Genomic DNA, 22,075 nt, shown 5'->3' on the forward strand with positions numbered 1-22,075 from the left:
AAGTAATATAAAGTTCTTCTAAAGTTTTTAATTGTAATGTATTTTATTCGCTGAGTGAACGAGGTATACTACTAAATAAACTCATATGTTCTTAGAGTATAATATACTATAAGTTTTCAGCCATGGCAGATTTACCACGGAAGTTGTTGTTGTTTTTTTATAAGAACGTTAAGAAATGTTTAACAATCCATGAATAGAAATGATGTATATAAACACATTCAATTAATGCATCACAAATGGGTTTCATGTTACTAACAACTGTATAATATCTTGCAAGCAAATGTACAATATCTTTTATTATTTTGTTGTAAATTAATTCAAGAAAACATTAAAAAAAAAAACCATTATTTTTTTAAACTTTTCTCCAAGAAAATCAATACGAACCATATGAATAAAAAGGAAATTATTAAGAAAACGAACGCCGTGGTGGTCGAACGAACACCCAATTACTATAATTCCGTTTTAATCGGAAATCTATTACTTTGAGACACGGACAGTGCCGGATATTAAAGTACAATGTTTTGTTTTTAATAATAGCATTCTCCGAATTGTATTATTGTACACTTGCTTGTTACGAAAGAAATCTGGAAAAATTTACAAATTATAACATTTTCATATTGCGATTGAATGTAAAAAATATTGCTTTTGAATTTTATTCAATAACAAAGTACCAAATTATTTATATAAACGAATTTTTTTTTTACTAACTTTATAATAAATTACCAATTCATATAATATACAATAATACAATCATACTTTTTTTTATAATATGCCTGATAAATTGGTTTGTTTCAAGTTTTATTAGTGAAAGTTTTATTTGTAATATTATAATCAAATTATAAATACCTAATAACCATAACCACCATAACCTATTGGAACTGATAAATCAATTGCTCATAATATTTATTTAATTAGCACAGTTTGACTGTTCACTGCATAATAATATATTAAATTAAGTTGCACTAATGATACATATTATTATGTATTTTGAAATGTTTCTGTTAGTTTATTTTAATAAAAATAAATTTTATATTTTAGTTATTGTAATAATATATTGTCTGCGCGTATATATCTTTATACAGTCATATTTGCAGACGGTTATGTAAACAAAAATATTTCATACAGAACCGCTTCAGTGCTTAGTATAAATATAATATTCGTATAATTCTCGAATTGTTTTAGGAACATGTTTTGCAGTTTATATTATACACTTGTATCAGCACGTGAATAAATCACATACATGCATGTACGTTTGTATGAAAAATTACTGTGGGGTTAAAGTCACGGAAATCTAACATTTTCTGTAGTGTGAGAAAGGTTAATTGGACGCTATACTATATTATTATTGTTATATATATATATTTATAAATAACATTCTAAATTTTCGTGACCCATGATTTTTAATAATTTTTAGCCGAGTAATTTTAAAATGGGCTAATACGGTTATGGTACTTGTAGTATATTGTATATATAATAGTGTATCGTGATATTTATTTGATACACGCGTGTACGGAAAAATGGTTTGAGTAAATTGGTTTTCGTTAAATTAACTAATTTATTTATTGTACCTATACAGGGTACATCGATTTTATACGTATATTACGCATTTAATATATTATTACTGTGTCCGCTATGTAAGAACTCCACGTAAATTGCACGTTCTACAAGACGAAATTACTGCCGTTTTTCAGGGACGTGTTTGATCCAATTAGTAATCGGAGTAGTTTAATTTTTCTGTTTCACCTGTATAATTTTAAGAAACGTGAAAATTTTGGTTCCAGCCGGTTCAATGCCAACTTCAATCATAATATCTAATCGTCGTAGTCGACGTCACGTCGAACCCCTTTGCAGTATACGTAATATAGTTGCGAGCGATGTGCCTGGCTCACGCGCGTAATAGGTGTACTGCGGATGGGCTGTGTAACAGAATGATATAATAACAATTTACAATAGAACATTTAACATTATAAACACCATGCAAATACATGTTTATTACAGTGGTACGGTTCGTATTGAGCAAACAGTTTACAAGTCATAAACACAAAAATATATCGTGCACAAAGCGGAGACGTTTCAACGATAATATTGTGTGTATATCGAACACGAATAGACACGCATACATACACACACGCGTGCTCGTTTATTTTTCATATTACCTATTTATTATTATTGCGTAATATTATAATCACACATTTGAACTTTACTATAGTGTATACCTTATCTAATATTTTACTGCTCTTTTCGTTGTTTATGATGAATTCAAATCCTAACCACAACAGCACATTAACCTGTATAGGTATATGAAAGCACGCTTGGAATCAAAGAATTCTATGCAAAAACATCAGCATTGTTCAGTTGAGTGTTTTTATGCTTTAAAAATTAAAAAAATGTACTTCCACCAAAGCGATATTTAAATTGTTAGCATCAAAAAATTCACAAAGTTCCATTCCATCAATTTAATTTTAGGTATTATGAAAAAAAAAATGCTTTTAAGTACTCAAAATATTAAATAACTTTAAAATTCCTAGTCTGGAAATAAAAGGTTGTACCAATTATCAATAGCACTTTTTGTTTCAATTTTCTCTTTTAAAAAACAAGACGTTCGATCGATATAAAATATTGATTTCAAATTAATTAATTATTTGTACTTTTAACAGATATTTCAAACATTATTTTCAGTGTTAGTCGGCTAAAAATAAAAATAAAAAACTGTTTACGTATATATTTAGAATTATGTAAATATAAATGAAAATATATTTCCTAATATTTCAACCATTTTGATTTTTTTTCTATATTGGCAGTCATTTTACGCGTGAACGTGAAGTGTGCCAAAAATCACAAATATTATCATGCACGAAACTTATTATATAATTGCATACGCTTATATTACAGAGAACACTTTGTTTTTCAATAACTATTTGTTTTATAAAATATAATTTTTATTTTAACTATAAATTGAAAATAAAATTGTTTATTCATGTATCTAATAATATAGTGTTTGAATTTGACTGTATATCATATGGTTATATAAAATCTTTTATTTTTGCTAACTTCTTAAATATGTAGTAAAATAAATCAATTCAAAGACAACAGATGAAAAAAAATAATCGTTAAACAAATCGTTATTTTTGAAATTTTTTGATATACCCTTACTTAATTTAAAACTCATGAGCCGAAAAATTGTGTATCTTATCTTGTGTTCCTATACTATACCTATATAAATATTTTAGTCTTATAATCATTGATTTCGAACAAATCATAGATATTATATTATTATGTATCTTTCTTATTCGTCAAACATTTTTAACGCTCTACGAGTTCTTTGTGCAATAAACTTCATTACGCACCATATAATACGAACAACTCCAATATTAATGTGACGAATGAAATGATGCTGCTTGTATCTGTAATGAACTGACGGTAAAATATCTGTAGATCCCTTTATCTCAGGTAAATAGCCTCGTTACAGTTTAAAACTTATGAAATATTAACATCATAAATTCATACTCTGGACAATTTCCGAGATCTCACTTGCGGAATACAACCAATAAAATAATAATAATATGCGTATTACCATTTTGTATTCGATATGCACTCGCCACCTTTTAAAGTCAAACTATGACTTAATTCATCATTTAGCTTCAAGATAATTTGTAAATGAAGAGGTAGATATGATTTTAACACATTTTATATAATGACAACATGCACTGATCCATCGAGTTATACATTTTTTTTGTGGGGAATTTGAATCTTAAGTTAATGCATATCAATACACGTGTCACATTAAGACATTTTTACTCTCATGTATTTTTATATTATTTGTCGTAGACCACTGTCGATATTTCTACGACACTGCCCTAGACATCAGTGCGTGCTCCTAAAAATGTTCAATCACCATTACCGAGAGTGTATCCACATATTATAATATATGTATAATAATTTTTGTTTTTAAAGCATTCCATGTTGTACATACACTATAAATTCGGCAGACGGTTTAAAATAATTTCGTTTTACGAATGCGATGTATAGGCACACGATTTTCGCCGTCCCTTTGATGTCGGGCGCCTCGCTGGCTGGGTTCGAGTCAATTTCGACGACCTGATTTGTCCCGTCGCTTCTAATCTTATGCGCCTAAAGTACACACACGCTCACACATACGCATATATATATATTATATCTAATATATGCGTATAGGCACTGACGGTTTTCAACGTCTAGACGTGTCTGCGTTTGATGGCAAAGGACAGTAGTTGAAACTTTTGAACTTTAGGCGAGAAATAGGGGAACAACTAAAACACGTCGCCGTGACGTGGGCCGAGAAACTGTACTATACAATATATATATATATATATGTATTATATACGCAAGGCGTACCTATCTAGAGAATGTATAATCGATCACTAACCATTTTAGAATCACACCGTGTATAGTGTATAACTATATGTACTTATATATTGTGCATCGCGTCTTGTTTATTCGTTCGATCATCTATCATTATTATCAAACAAATGCACGCTAATCCATATACAAACGCACATGACGAATTTATTCTACTGAGTGATGCGTGCGGGCGTGTACCGTAAGTATCTTGGTCGTCATTCTTACAGATGTCGAAACAAATAATAAAGCGCACAAAAACCACGAACGAACGCTGGAGATATGATATAAGACAGGAATAATTTACCAGTTATATTCTAGAAAAGTCGTGTGATGGAGGTGATGATCTCAATATCATATGTAAGTAACTATGGACGTTTTTTTTTTTTTAAATCACGGAGATTTAGATTATTCGATTAGAAAATTGATTGTAGTTTACAAGAACAAAAATTATATTTTTCATAAACAGAACAATACGTAATTGTTAAAGATTAACGGCTTAAACGACTTGATTGGCATTAATTTTTAATTTTTATTGATGTCTGATAAAATTGCATTGAATTTTATAATTTTTTTCGGTTCAAAAGTTAAAATCGTATATATTTATGTGAATGCATTATCATTAATACCTACGCTATATACCAATATGTTAACACCTAAACTACGTGTTCACTGAAATATATATAATATGTTTGTTATAGGCGTTATAGCCTAGGTAGTCAAATTATGAAATCAGTCATTATGCAATATATAATAGACGTATAATAGTGATCCAACAGCCGCTATTGTGTATAATTTCAAATTACAGTGTTCGAATTTGGAAAAATGTGTACTTTGACCGGATTTTGTGTACAACCTACAGAAATAATTAATAAACACACCAAAATACGGTTATTGTCTATAGAGGGTATGTTTAGGTACAAGCATTTGGATGTTTTTATGAATGACTAGAAGGTATCAAACGAGTGAGCTGAACATATTTTGTTTTTGGACAAAAATAATAGACGTTTTAATTCTACAATTTTCTAAGTTGTTGCAATTTATGATTTTTTTTTTTATAATTTTTCACTTTAGATTTATTTAAATTTAGTTATACATCATTTAAAAAAGAAAAAAGCTTCCGAGCATGAGTTGTCGCCTATATTTATAAAAAAATATTTTTGTATTTATTATTATTACTATAAGTTATTTATTTTAGTTATACTTATACGGTAGATTGAATTAATTTTTTTTAGCAACGAATCGTAAATTATCTTAAAAATCACAAGCCTTAATGAATGTAAAAAGACAACATAGACGTCGTACTATATAGAACGGTGTTACTATTAACTATATTGTAATGTAATTGCATTGTGTGATATTGAATCACTATTAATCTTTTGGGATTCTTGCCCGTAAATAAATAAATAAATAGGTTTGTCAAAACAATAAATTAAAACTAACTTAAATATTTTAAAAATATCATTGTATATAGTAAACAAAAATATATTTTGAAGTGAAATGTATCGGTAAATTATATATTTTGAATTAAAACTTAATAACTAATTGTTATTATTTATTTGTTTTGTTAAAATGTTCAATTTCGACAAAATTTGAACTTAAAATGTATGTGTATTTTTGAAATTTTTAGGTTTATATAAAGAAAACTTATGAAGATCTTATAATTAATTTTTAAACTTTAGTTATTGAAATTAATAAATCCATAGATTTTTATGTATTTAATTAAAAAAAAAAAGAACTGGGATTAATTTAATGTACTACAAAGTTCTTCGAATTTTTAGTGGCATCATTTAATACTATTGATGATTTTATTCTTTAGTCATAACTGTGTTTGATAAAAATCTTTTCCCTGCGGAATACGATTGATCGTTTGAGTTTACCGAATGGTCAAATGTCCATCATCCCACATTTTTTTTTAGTTAAGCTCTATACGTAGGTATGTTTTATTGCAATATTTTTTTGATGATCCATCGTGGTAAATATTGGATGTACTCGTTGTAGTTTCACATGTCAAATTCTATGTATTTGTACATAATATTATTAGGGATACTCGTGTTATTCGGGTAGTATTTTTATTATATATTTTTTTTTTGTCTACGGATTGTAAAATATTAATGGGAAATTATTTTAAGCCATGATGTATAGATAAAAGTAAATTGTAAGCATTATTGTATTTATTATTTATTGTTTTCTATAATTTTATCTAAAACATGCTTTGACAATTTAACAAATATTAAGTTTAATAAGAAAAATAATATATTAGATAAAAAATAATGCATTTATGTGTTAAATCAATTTAATTATTTGATTGTTTGGATTAAATATTACAATTTAAAAATATCAAGAACATTTTGAAGGATACATATCCTTTTCAGTTGAGTATAAAATATGTGTAATAGGTATTATATTTGGGGTACATTATTTACCGTAGAATTAAATATTAAGATAAGCACAATGCTCAGTATACATTATTATTACAAAATAATATGGTTATTATTACCCGTGATAGGTTTATCTGAAATTTGATTCCAAAATTATTATCCAAACGAAAATAAGACTTAATTATTCATATTAAATATTCGTTTATAATATAATAATATTTTGCAGTGAAACATAAAATTGCATATTTTAAAATATGTAAATATAGACAATTTAACTAGGTAAAAAAGGGTGATATTCAATTATGGTAAGACTTGAGAGATCGAATTAAGCTATCAATTTATTCCAGTTTGCTGTCCATAAAAGTATTAAAAACATAAAACTAAAATATCGTACTTGCATTAAAATTAATAGTCACACCATATGGCTTTAAGGTCATGCGTACTAGGGTACATTTACCAAGCTCTGAATCGATAATTTTCAATTTGGATTTTCGTGTTGCGTATATAATTAGATCACAACGAAGTGCGATTGAATGTCAATCTCGTTTTTGAATCAAATAATCTCTGTTGCTAAATTTTCACGCAATACAATTTATCGTTGGATTAGTATAAAAGAACCTGTAAAATATGCGACTGAAGTACTCTATTGAGATAGTTAACTACACGCTAATATCAAGTTATCATTCACTAATTATAAATCATTATAATGCTAATACACGTCCATTAATATTATTTTTAAAAAGTGGGCAAGTCGGTATCGCCCTGCTGTATCGTAGAGATGGAGAGTAGGTCACTAGTCACTATAATGGATGTGTTAAATTTGAATGCAATGACAGGTATCATTGTATACGAAAAACGATTCTGAACGGAGATGATGTGTCAGTCAATGATAATTAGTAGGATACTAGGATATATTATATTATTATCTAAATTTAAATTGTAATATATCATTATTTTTCATGGTTTCGAAAAAAATTTTCATTTCATACGCTCATAACATTTTTTCTATATTGACATTGGCCTTTTTTTTTACAGTTACTTGAAGAAGAACTTATGGATAACCTTTTATTGGGTTTTTTAACCTTAGGTATAAATCACAAATATTTTATGAATTTTCAACTTAAAAATTCCTTGCAAATTTTCGCGATTTTGATATATTTTGTAAATATTTGAACTTTAAATGTTTATAAACAAAAATTGTGACTAATGATTTTTGATTATTTTTTACTACGATAAGTACAACTTATAATAAACCTTGTATTAAATTTTAAAGATTTTTTGGATAGCCAAATTTTTTTTATCGGCATTTTAAGAAAAAAAACTTAAAAAAGTCGAAAATTTCAATTGTCTATAAGTAGCTTTAAAAAGGTCAAAATATTTTGAAAATTTAATCGTAAATAGATAACCATAATATAAACATTTGGTGAAAATTTCAAATATTTACAATGATTCATTTTTAAGTTGCAGCAAAATTTAAAAAATCGATTTTGTCAAAAAGTGGTTATGCGTAAAAATTCCTGTTTTTCCGTTATTTTTTCAGTGTTTTTCCCGACGCTATTGAAAATTACTGGTAATTTTTCACTTTTGACCCCCTAAAGTACCAACTAGATGTCTTTATCTTATAAACACGCAACAAAAAATCTATGTATCAATTTCTTATTACAGTTAGTTTATTCATAGGTAATATTTCTAATTTTCTATTTAAAACGAGTAATAAGTATTAATCAATTAAAAATAAAAATAAGAATAACTCATCTCTCGGACAAAGTTTAATTTATTATACCTACAAATTCTATTATAAGTAAATATATTCTAATATTAACTGTAAATTAAGTATAGAAAGAACCCGATACGTATAGACTCATTATGGTACGCGCATATTAGACATATGAGAGCATGACGTCCTCTTAATGTTAGTAACTCTTGTTGGAATTTTCTTCCGTTATGGTCAAAAACTGTGATGATAAAAGCGATTGCACATCGGTGTGAAAAAAACCATTTATGTTTCTCTGAGAATGGTATAGATATCAAAAACCTACTGTATAGTGTATTCGGGAACACTAGCTTTTAAATCAGTTTTTCAATAAATTTTAGCGTTCATTATAATAAAATTTAATTTTGCACATTTTTTTACACACATCAAGTACAAATGAGTACATAATACGTAAATATTATTCGATTGCGGGAGCGAATAAAAACTTATTGAGTCTTCGGCCGTCTCGTGAGCGCGTTCAAAATATTATAAAAATGGTAAGATAATTGATATTAGATCAGGACTTAGCATTTTTTTTTATCCTATTCGTGTCTTCTAATCGTCTAATCGGTTGTCGGGTTTTTACCAAAATCGTAACGGGTTGCAGGGGGGTCGGCTAAAATAATGATATATTGCGTATGTATACAGAGTGCACTGCAACGGCGGGGTTGCTGTTTGTGGTGGTGGATGGCGTTTTGCGGCGATGAGGTGGTATTTGTGGTGGAGGGGAGGTTTTTGGAGAAAGGGGGTGGTGGGTTTTTGAAGGGACGGGCCGGCGGCGCGACGGCGTATAAGTGCGCCGCCGTCGCGCCGTGCGCGTTCCTTTGAGCGACTACACACACTGCCACTATCCGCGCGTACATACACCACCGGCCGACCGAGTCCATCTTGTCCATGCCATTCAGTCGCACAACTGTTGCTCGACCGACCACGCTGTTCGCGCCCCTCCCCCGCAGCATACGATCGCTAAAGTCGTACTAAACGATCTCGTCAGAGTGAAAATCTTATCGCCCGTGAATTATTTAATTTAAAATAAAATCTCTAGTACTCGCCGACGCTCTTCATCGTTTTCATTGTGTCCGAATTTTACTTCTCTTCGATCGTCATCTCGCTGCAGCCGTCGGGTTCGCGTGGTCGTCTCTACGCGAGTGCGCGAATTTACCAGTGCGCAACTTGTTCGTAAATATTTTTTATATAAATCACGCGCAAGACGGACCTCATCGACACAATTCCATGACGCCACGATGATGCAATCGGCGACCGGTGAGACGACTTCCGAAGCTACAACGACGACTCCGACCGCGGTTGTTGTCGCCGTGTACGTGAACCGGATAATGCCGAATTTTCACTGAACCCGACGTGACGTCTGATTGCTCACTACGACTCACACGCATTCGTCGTTGTTATTGGTATATTGTTATATTTTTTGATCGGCACGCAGTGTTGTCGATGTGTAGATGTTGCGTCACGACGGCTCGATCGCGATACTTTCCCTTTGACGACGTTTTACTGTACAACGTAATGGATAATTATTATTATTATTATTACCACGTTATCTAATATGACCCTTATCGTATCATACAGACAACAATAATATGATCGATTCGGTAGTATGTAGTATTATAGATGAAAAATTCCCTAGATACCTAGGTATTGCACACGACATGGTGACGAAGTCAAATTTTGCTTAGACATTACTCGTAGTATACTCTAATGTATATAGATAATAATGTAACGTTCTCGAGTACTCATACACTTAAGCGTATATGCCTTTGACGCGATAATAATTATTAGATAGGTATACTTAATGGCGAGATGCACTACGTCCAAGTTCTTCGACAGCGCTCTTTTCGTAAGTTATCGTCATTATTATTCATTGGTCTATTAATATTCGATTAGTAGTTTTTTTTTCAATTACCTAGACAAATTGTTTTGTCATCTAAACGTTATACACTTAGTGAACGTTTTTTTGAAATTCCTGAAAATGTATGTGTTTATATCGATTGACGGGTTTTCGTGGTATATTGATATAACACTCTTTCGTACCTCTTCTTCGGTACTAATATACATTCAAAATCGACATTTTTTGCCATACAAATTAACTTAGCAACGGTAGATTTAATTACATATTTTACGTATTATCGTGAATAATGCACATATACAGTTGATACTATTGAAGTTGTGAATGAAAATACAATTGTTAATATTCACTGTAGCTGACTAATCGTGCAACGATAACGATGTGGTTTAATATTATGACAATGAAAACATTTTCATAATGAACTATTATGTGTAACACTGGTATAAAAACTTTATAATGCAGAATATAATATGACCACGTAAAAAGTAAAAAATGTTTAAATATTTTTCACCCCATTTTTATTTAAAGTTAATTATTCAATTAAAAAAAAATATAAATTTGTATTCAACTCATTTACATTATTATTAATTATCATGGACACTTAAATTATTACTAACTCCTTTACGTGCTAATATTTTCATACATTGTTACCAAGTTTCCTAATAATTATTAACTGTTATTAGCATAAATTCCAGAATTTGATATTTAATATTCGTTTAAGAAGCCATTTTACTTCATCGAGTACTTTCCAATGCCTATTTATAATTATACTAAACATTTTTCACTGCTCTGTAGTCATCGTAATATATTAAATAAATTCCAAAAATAAAAACATCCTTATCACTACAACTGCTTCTTTAGAAAAATAAAATTTGGTACTATATTAAAATATACCGTATTATAATATAGTGACAAAATATAATGTAACGTAATTCTCCAGAGTGATTTTTTTATTTAAGAACATTCATATTCTTGGTTTTTATTTTGTACAGTAGGTATGTGGAGGAATAGTATGATAATATTACATTTCTAACAACAACACATTTTGTTCTTTAATTCATACTAAATATTATTGTCAGGTATATAGCGCACTAATACACAACGCCCTAAAATATTTATTTAATAAAATTAAGTGTTATTAGTAATTATTTTGACATTTAAATTAATAAATTAATTAAAAATATCGTAGATGATAGTGTTTGTATTTGATATTATGTTTGTCCCTGAATCGAATAAAATCTAATAATGAGTTATAATTTTTATAAATTTTTTGAGGTTCATTAATAATACATTTAAAATGTATTTATTTATTTTTTTGTACTTTGATTTATTTATCTCATGAAGTGTGTAAAATTGCATGTCTTTGTGTTTTGCTAGTTAAAAAATACCTTATAATAATTAATAATATATTCTTATTGGCGCAACTAGTCTGTTGACTGCCCTTTAGTTTTTGACTTATTCAATTGTTTTTCAGTATGATATTGAATACAAAGTTGTAATCACATTCTTTAATTCTAACCAACTTTGATAAGTGATTAAACGGTTATTAATGATGTAAAATGTAAACTAAATTGACTGCTTATTATGTCGTAGCAATATGTTGACTTGTGTACTTTCGGTTAGTATAAAATAAAATATACATATTACACGCGTTATATTATACCTAGAATTTATTGTAATATTGTTTGCAAAACAGAATATGCAATATAATTACACAAATTAAATTGTTTCACCGTTGATATCGAATCTCGCGTTATCGAAACCAACGTTTTTAATGTTCAAAGATTTTTCAAAGTAGTTTATGTTCTATTCATAGTTACATAAAAAAATATTCCGTAACCCATTTACCTATCAATTTGGTGAAAAATGTATTAAGTAACTATCTAACTACTTTATGTTATGTACAATTTATAAATATAAACGTGTATGATTCAATACTTATAATTTATTTCTTATTATTTAAATAATACATGTAGTGTACTCGTTATGCTGGTCTCATCATCCGATCGACTGAATTATTATATCCCAATTATTATAATAATATAATTAATAATTAAACAATGAAAACACCAGATAAAATGTAAAGCTTATATATTTTTAATTTTGAAACAAATATGAAGTTTATAATAGAGGGTATTATTATGATTCATTATTGGAGTAGAGAGAATTAATATAATATGAAAAGTTTGGACAGAGAATAAAGAAGTTTTTTAAATTTAGGTTTATGTGAGAGATAGTTATTACAATATAGTTAATTAATAATATTATATATATAAATATATATAAATTATATATAATTATATAACAATTATATACAATTGATTTTTTCTTAATTTTAAAGTAATTAATGTAATATAATATAATATTTACAACTTAAACTTATTTAAATATAATTTTATTCGACTTCCTTTACCCATTAAATATAAGTAAAATATGTTTTATTTTTATTGATCGTGATAACGTTGTATAAATTATTATCTATGCATGTAAAACGAATTTATACATTTTTGTTTTTTCTAAAAATTTGTTTTTTTTTTACGTTTGTTACTGTGATACGGAAATAGTTATAGAATCATTAGACAGATATTACTCAAAATATTAACCAGCCTACAACATATTTAAATGTGTGTTCTAGGTTTAGGAGAACATTATTCATAAATATCTAATGAAGACTAGGCTATTTATTACCGGCCTATGGTACCTCAGAAGTTCTCTGGTTTTCTTTAGTGTAATTAATGTTTCAGAGCGTCACATTAATCGACCCTGCTCAACTTAGCGTCCATTTGATTCTATCATTCACCTAAAATAAATGTCATTTTATGTGCACTTGAAACACTCAACTAAGAATATTGTACTTAACTTAGGTACAGAATATTATTTAATTTATTGATAACGTCTGAATTATAAAATTACTGTATTTATTTGCCTATTAGATGTTTAGAAAAACTGTGAATAATATTTTTATTAAAATTATTATAATTTAATAGAAACAATTTATTATAATATATATATATATATAAATAAATGAATAAAAATTAATTATACTATGCCTGGATAAAACCGATTTAGTATAGTATAATTATTAATAAAATTAGAGAATTATAGTTTAAAGGTTATTTTATTATCATTCGTTGTATACATACACTATAAAACATTCAATTGCATTTATGTACGGTTTTATTTGGAGTGTATTTAAGCTTTTATTTTTATACTCAAAATAATGAAGTATCTCTAGTGCCATTTTTATAAGTATATAATCCCTATTTGCACCTATGTACACAAAAATAATAATAAAAAAAAAAACATTTAAATTATTTAGAGTTAATATATATATATATATATATATATATATTGTAAGAATTTAATTTATTAATCCATACATTTTTCTAGTTCAAGAGTAAATATTATTGTAATTTAAAATTAAATGCACAAAACTTATACTAATTCTTAATGCTTGTTTAAACCTTGTAGAAGAATAAATGCTATAAACGCTTAGCATTTTTACTAACATATCGTTAGATATGTTGTATTTAAAATACATTTTTGTTTCCAATTTTTCTTATTATGTACATTGAAGACATTTAAAACGGTATATTTTAAATATTTCCTTAAATATGTAAAAGTTATTTTACTATTCAAATATATCTTTAATATTAAGTATATAACAACTTAATTGTCTCGTGTACATTATGATAAATATTATGTATTGTTTGTGAACAATGTATAAGCTATATTGTGTAAAATACATTAACAAAGAAATAGACTGATTTTTAAAATTATGTTAGAATATACCATTAGAATCTCTTTTAAATCATTGTACGGGTTTCTCATATTTATATTTTATCTCGTTTATTTATTTTCTTATTTTCTACTAGTACTTTAATAAATTAATCATTATATAAAAATATCATTTTATCCAGATATCCATTAAAAATAATAATAATAAACAAACTTTTTCTTGTATCTATAGAATCTTATTTTAATACTAATAAAATTAAGCTTTTGCAGAATTTATTATATTAATAAAATTTCAAATATAAATACATATAAACTAAATGTTTCATACGAGTATGTATAAATCATTTAAGAATACACGAACAAAAATAACATTGATACTTAAAATCATAAATACATACAACAAGACAAATAATTATTATAATAAGAATATTATAGTAAAAGGAAATTTTTATAATTATAAGTATAAATAATGTGCCTTCATTAAAATTCTTGAAAATTAATTCACCTTTATTTAAATTTTTATTATGCATTGAATCATATTTGTGGATAATAAATAATAATAAAAGAAAAGTATATAGACCAGTATTAGTTTGAATTATTTAACCATCATAACATTCAGAAAGTCCAACAAATTATTTTAAGTGCAAAATTGTAGTTATATTATATTAAACATGTTGTAAATAATTTTTTTGTGCATTTGAATATATCTGTGAAAGGGTGAAAACTGAAAAAAATAAAAGTATCATACTACCACAGTATGATATGAAATAAATTTTATATGTCAACATATTTGATGAACACGCTTCAAATTTAGATAATATAAAAAACAATATTTATATATATATAAAGAATCGTAATATATATATATTATATAGGCATTGATATGTGTTAATACTTGATAATATATATATATTAAGAAGCGTTTAGCCTTAGATACTTTAGAAGTCATTTGAAGTTTTCCATTTACACAAACACATAAATTTAATATATAAACAAAGTATAATCGATATGATTTAAATATAGAAGATATTAGTGTTGTGTAGAATATTATTGAATATAAAGATTAATATAGTAAGAAATAACTGACCACAGAAATTAAAAAAGAAAACTATGGTTGTAATACATATGTTTAGAAAACATGATTAATAGCAATATTAACTAATTACTAATTGAATATTTGCCTTAACACCGTTTTAAGACAACATAAATGCTTTAAATTATTTTTTTAAAACTTATTTCTGATATCTTTAATTTTACTTCAAAGTTTAATATAAATCATGTATAAAATTAATTACATTACTAAACTTTATTATTAACAGATTTATCAAATAAATAATTTTCAGTGTATTTCGTATGTAATTGTTACTTGACTATTAAGCAACACACAATGATTGGCTTTTATTTCAATAATACATTTTAAGTAATTTTATATTAATCGAACATATAAATTATAATATAAAAGTAAATTCATATATTTTTTATTTCAAATAATAATTTGTTCGTATCTTTACTAGTTTTAAAATTGCGAGTAATCCTATTGATGATAAATAACGAAACGTTATTAATTTTGGTCATTGTGTATTTTTAACAATTAAAAACATAAAAGTTCAAACAATGTCTATTGAATATTCAACGTGTACTTGTGATAGTCATAACCATGGGCCATATTTTATTTATTTAAAGCGTTATTCAGCTTAACCAGCGCTACGCGATAGCAACACTAAATGAAAACAAAATTGAAAAAGATAAAAAAAAAAACTTTTGACTCAACATATAACTATAATGGCCTTTGTCAGTGTTTCGAGTTTTCTTTGAAATATAATTTTCTAAAGGTATAAAAAAATCTCTTTCGGGGAACGTATTTTTTTTTTTTTTGTTGAGATATCATAAAGCTGTAATAAAACGTTTTATTAGTTAAAATATTGATAGACTCCATACTCCATATTATTATTCACTTATAGGTATTATAAGTAGAAGTGAAATGAGTTAGTTTTATATACATTAATTCAACACAGCCATAGTTCTATCTTAGTTATATTATTCTATAGATGATGCAAAAAGATATCTCAAACAATTTACATAATCAAATAATCTGTGTTTTTGCATTCCAAGATCAAATCTTTAGTTGAAATTTGTTAATTTTACGGTAATCAGCGGGTTTTAATAAATATATTCAAATATAATATGCGTTTTCAGATAACTGAATCTATAGAAAAGTATAATAATATATAGGTAAATATAAGATGGTATATAGTTTTCATTTTTACTGGCCAATCCAGTATTGTAAGACCACTATATTTATTAAATAATTATTTAAATCAAGATTCTCGTATTGTATAATAGTTATTAGTGAGTAGTGACGTTGTTATTACTTCGTATACGAATAGCAATTATGTAATACTTTAATGAGAATTAAAGGAACAATATCAACAATTCCCTTTTCAGCTATTATGATGCAGGGAAATTAAATAGATTATTAAGTCGTTATGTTAAAATTGTAATATTGTACTGTAATAATATGGCTGTCGGAATACGGCGATTTATTATAGCTTTTGAAGTTTATGGCTCGCACAATGAATGTTAAGTACCCATGGTTTCGACTGCTTCAATTATTATTATTATTTTTTTTTTTTTTATAATAGTTATGATTTTAACCTAACTTGAAAGAAACCCCAGAATAAAATAGATATACTTCAATATTGTATTGAATAAAATATAGAATAAATATCACATTTATCAACCGATAAACTAGTTACGTTTTTAAAAATATAGTTTTTTTTTTTTAATTTACTAGCTTTCTTTAAATTAAATTTCAATTTTTAATTTAATTAAATAAGCCGGACATAAATCGACTTCGTTTAATTAACGTAGTATATATTGACATCTGACAGAAGCAGTTTATTTATAGTTATTTGCTCATTAAAATTATTTTGCGTGCATATAAATACATATATAATGTTAACTATGTATTAAACATGGTTTCTTAAATCTATATCCTACAACAAGTACTATTCCAAAACCAATGATTTGACTAAAATAAAATATTTTCAGCCAATAAAAATTATTTTTCAAGTGTGTACATAATATAATTAAATAGTTAGAGTTTATACAATAATTCTATGTCCAGATAATTACATTTTAAATTAAAATTTTAATTTATGTATTATTCCAAAATATTTAAATATTTTTTTTTATTTATTTAAAAAATATTTACAATATGTATATTGTATGCATTACTAATACAATAAGAACATTTTATAAAAGTATTGTATAGACATATAAACTTAATAAAAGGGAGTGTCCAGCGACATCATTGGATTTAAATATGTATAAAAAATATATTCCTGACATATTAGGTGCATTAAAATGTATATTACGTATGACTCCTGCTATTGTTAGAAATAATAAGCGTTTATAAGTACATTAATAATTACTTAAAGCTCACACACTTATTGTTTGTGAAAATATTCACATTGGAAATAATACACCGTTCTGTGGCTTATTTGGACCGAGAGTAATTTGAATACTTGGTAATATTTAACTGTTTGATTTGTCTATACAGCCTAGGTCACACACGCCGAATTCCATTCCGGAAATATTCTATTAAACTAGCTCTCACGCGCATAACGCAGTTAAACGTTCCTGAACATTTTTCTTCGGTTGAATATTCGAAAGTGGTCAGCAAAATTATTGTTAGCGGAGTACAAGTTTCATCCACTCTATATGTGATACGGGACACCGATTTACTATCTACATTCGAAATGTTCTGAATTTAACACGAACATAGACTATGACACTGATATCATATCCATGTTATATATTATCTTACAGGATAATAAAACAATACAGTCTGGACCGGGCGCAATAAAAAATATGGTGAAGTGAATGTTACGTAAAGTTACTTGTCCGTCCACCTTGGTAGATATTATGCTCACAGAAATGGTACCGTTAACGTGTAAAATAATGTATGAAAAGTGAACATTAAGAGTCGGAAAACCTTTTTCCGACCAATGTTATATACCAGTAAAAGTTGTACAGTATAAATGTGTTGTCAAAAAACAAAAAAAAAGGAAATCGTATCGGGCCGGCCGGCCGGCATGCCCCGATAGCAAACCGATAGGTGAAAGATAATTAGTTAATTAGATTTTGTTAAGTCGAGTCAACGTTAAGTTATAAATAAGGGTACAAAAATAATGTAAATAATTGAAATCAAATAAAAAGAAAAAAAATATTAAATATTAACTAATTTCGATTAAAAGAAGCGAGTTAATTTTTTTTTAATTGTCACAGCTAGCCATGAAACATAGATATGATGTAACCTTTAATTTTAATAAGTAGTAAATCATTATTTTGTTATAAACGTACTCTTTTTAGAGAACAATATACAGCTCTTTAGTTAGTAACGGTTTGTGAAATCACACGTTTGTAGCTTCTAAATCATAAATTCAAGAAATATTTATTTGATGATTTCTAACTAATAGCCATTACGTACATTACGTGATTACTCAGAAAACGGTTTAATTAATTTTTAATGTGAAAAATAAATATCTTTTTAACACGTTAATGTTCCCCTTTGGATACCAGTTAGGTATACACAGTATTTCGGTTTGCAGTCGTGGTATACCGGAGCGAGACTCACATCATATAGTATGTTGACGGTAACGTATAGGTGTTGGTGATAGGTTGTTTGACGAAGAACAGACTTATAACTGCATTTACGACGCGCGTCCCGGAGACCGCGTGGACACACCCATGGTCGTACTCTGACGATTTCGCAGTGGCGACTCGCACCTCGGCCGCCGCCGACGCCGATACCGCCACCGACACTGAAGCCGACATGACGTCGCGCAACGCTTTCCGCGGATCGTGAGTGTGCCAGCCGGCGTACCGAGCTCGGAAAGCCATGTGCACGGCGGCCACCGGATGTTGGCGTGGCCGTTTTGTGTCGACATGAACCGCGCCGAAGAGGTTCAGCTGTTTCGCAAGTCCAGGGAAGTCTCGCTGAGAAGCAACGGCAGTGGAACAGGCAACGGCGGGGCGAGCGGGTCGCCCGTCATCGACAGGATCGCGTCCACTGAACTGAAACAGCAACAGCAACAGCAGCAACAGCAACGGTCGCGCCTCGGATGTGCGGGCGGCAACGTCGGCGGAGCCTGCGGTGGTGGCGGCGGCGGCGGCGGCCAATCGGAAGGGGACTGCGGCACCAACGACGAGCGGCGCCGGCAGCAGCAGCGGTTTGACGGTGGCAAACAGGAAGCCGTACCGGACCAACAGGTCCGGCCGCCGCACCACCACAGACGGATGCCCAGGTTCGGCGAGGCGCATCATCGGCGGGTGCCCACGCCGCTCAAGAAGCGCCGACAGCCACGCGAGGACTTCGCTGACCCGCCGACGCCGAGCAGCGACGCCGACGACGCGGCCATTGTCGAGGTGGTCACCGCCGGCGGTGATGCCAAACCACCCGCGCCGCCCGGCGTACCCGACCCGTACTACCCCATTTACCTGCCCATTGACCAAGCGTTCAAGGCCAAGTACGTGTTCCACCAGCGGAAGGGCAAAACTTTCCAGGAGAAGGTCTACGTGTTCCTCGAACACCCGTGCGGATGGATCTGCTTCATTTACCACTTCGCTGTGTAAGTACGACTGTGCGTTAGCGCTGCACATTGTGTTAAATATCTCACCAATATATTATATTTTACATCATATATTATATAGAGTTGTTTATAAATAAGAAAAATTTAAAATTAAATACATGCAAGTATATGGATAAATAGGTACATAGGTAGTATATATCTCATTCCGATATTATAAATTTTGATTTTTCCTATCTTAAATAGTTACAACTAAACATTGATTAATTGGTATCTACACTACGTTTTAGTACCTACACGTACAAAATTTTCCGATTTCAATCGTATTACGTACATGAATCTAAGCACCTACAATTTTCTAAACCTATTTTTGAAAAATATAAAACAAACGAATCAATTAATGAACGATTTGCAGGCAATGTGATACGTCACGCCATTTTTATTCCTTACATTTTTAGTATCTACAAAAACATCATTATTTGTGCTCTACATTTTCACATTGAAGGTATATATATAAATACAAAAAATAAACATAACAATTATTCTGTACTGCGTTAGTAAATAATATAGAAAAAATGGTTATAAATAAAAATGAAAAGCATTATTTACAACTGATTTACTGTTACAGTGAAAGGCAAAACTAAAACATAAAACGCATACAAATTATTACTACATTTTAATCATCAGTACCTAAATATTTTGTAAAAATAAATGATACAAAAATAAAACATGAAATATAAGTCCTTAATAGAATTCATGAAAAGTGTACAAAATAAATAATTACAATGAATTTAATAAGTGTCGATTTAACAATAATAAAGTATAACGTAATAATTAGAACAAAACTTCCATAACAATAGTTAGTTAATTACATTTCAAGACTTTTAACCCTAATTACGACTGTCTTATTTTAGAAATAAGTCATTTTTGGAGTAGATTCCATTTATCGTTTTGATAAAAAAAAATACCAGCCGTTATATCGGCTTGAATATTAGTTTGCGTTGGAGAAATAATAAACCCAGCATTTAATTTATTAATTTATATGTGGTGTTTATGTGTAATAATAGTAAGCGGTGTCGCGTATATTATGTCGAAGTTTTTGATTTGAAATTATTTGTACACTAATGTAGTCATAAATTCAGTCGTCTATTCTTAAAAAAATATATTAGAAATAAAAAAAGAATTCCCGTCCAACCAAATAACATTTATCACACTTCTGATGTGAAATCCGCTTTTAAATGCATTTGTATTCGATACAAAAATATCTTATCAAATCGTAAACAAAGAAAATGAACGAAGTTTTTGTGATAATTAATTTAAATGAATTAGTTTGTTCAATTCAAATTCTCGTGTTTTCGATAGAAAATAGTACCTATAACCCAAGAGAATCTATCGGACGGATAAGTTCCATCATTAATTTAAATTTGGTCATAAACGATTGAGAAATGTTTTATATATTGTTGTTATGAACTATCTGAATGTTCAAGCATTTATTATGTTATGTACAATGCTAATCAAATTCTTATTAAGACTTAAACTTGGTTCAAATCAATGACTCGGGTTGATTTTATTTTATTGGTATTCGTTAAAAGTAAAGTTTACGAAAACAATAACGCATTATTAATCGTTGATAAATTAATTCAACAACAATTATGTATTTACATCCAACGTCCGATTAGTTCAAATATTCTTTTAGTTGCCAACTTTAATACTATTAATTTAAATGGAATAGTTTACGTGTTTCTTTTTTAGTACACAAAAATACGATATTGGCGTGTTTTATAGGTCGACCATGTATATATATATCGTCAGTAAAATTATTTATAATCGGAATATTATAAATTTATATGACTAAATTGTGTCATAAAAGTAGAGCGTAATATTTATGCTTTACAAAATTTAAAATTATTTTTCCCACTTTTATTTTGTTTCAACTTAAGCCGTGTTTGATTAGTTCTAGATTTAAACAATTTATATATTATATTAATGTATTGTATATATATTATATTATAATCATGACTTATTAGCACCCAATTATATTATAAATTATTGCGTACGAGTTCACGAGGCGAAAGTAAATATGGTTTTTATATTAAAGTAAAATTATGCAATTGAAAATATTGGCTATTCAATATTAATAGTATTATATTTTTGACGTTTAATTGCATATGATAATAGGTGATAGGTATGTCGGACATTTTTAAAATTGTGTCTGGAAATTATCGTGTTGACCATGAATCATGCTTTGATTTGATTTCTTGATATTTAGAATTATATAGTTAAAGAATCAATCAAATAAAAAGTATCAGCTATTAACAAAATCCAGTTAAAATAATAAAATCAAAAATCAAAAATCCATACAAATATTTTTTTT

The 22,075-nt window shown here is 28.4% G+C and overlaps 1 protein-coding gene across 4 annotated transcripts in view; it reads left to right on the forward strand.

The window, feature by feature from the left end:
- The window catches only part of LOC113551068 (potassium voltage-gated channel subfamily KQT member 1), a 248,930-nt gene that overhangs the window by 127,116 nt on the left and 99,739 nt on the right, over positions 1 to 22,075 (forward strand). Inside the window, exons 1-2 of one of the 4 annotated variants that reach the window (XM_026953096.1) lie at positions 9,428 to 9,920; positions 18,793 to 19,743. The exons of the other annotated variants lie outside the window; for them this stretch is intronic. Of the exons in view, the coding sequence (XP_026808897.1) occupies positions 19,034 to 19,743 (710 nt within the window). The 5' untranslated portion in view covers positions 9,428 to 9,920; positions 18,793 to 19,033. Of the gene's footprint in view, positions 1 to 9,427; positions 9,921 to 18,792; positions 19,744 to 22,075 lie in introns of those variants that run through there. 4 annotated transcript variants of the gene reach the window in all.

The sequence above is a fragment of the Rhopalosiphum maidis genome, chromosome 2, assembly GCF_003676215.2.
Source record: "Rhopalosiphum maidis isolate BTI-1 chromosome 2, ASM367621v3, whole genome shotgun sequence".
Lineage (NCBI taxonomy): Eukaryota > Metazoa > Arthropoda > Insecta > Hemiptera > Aphididae > Rhopalosiphum > Rhopalosiphum maidis.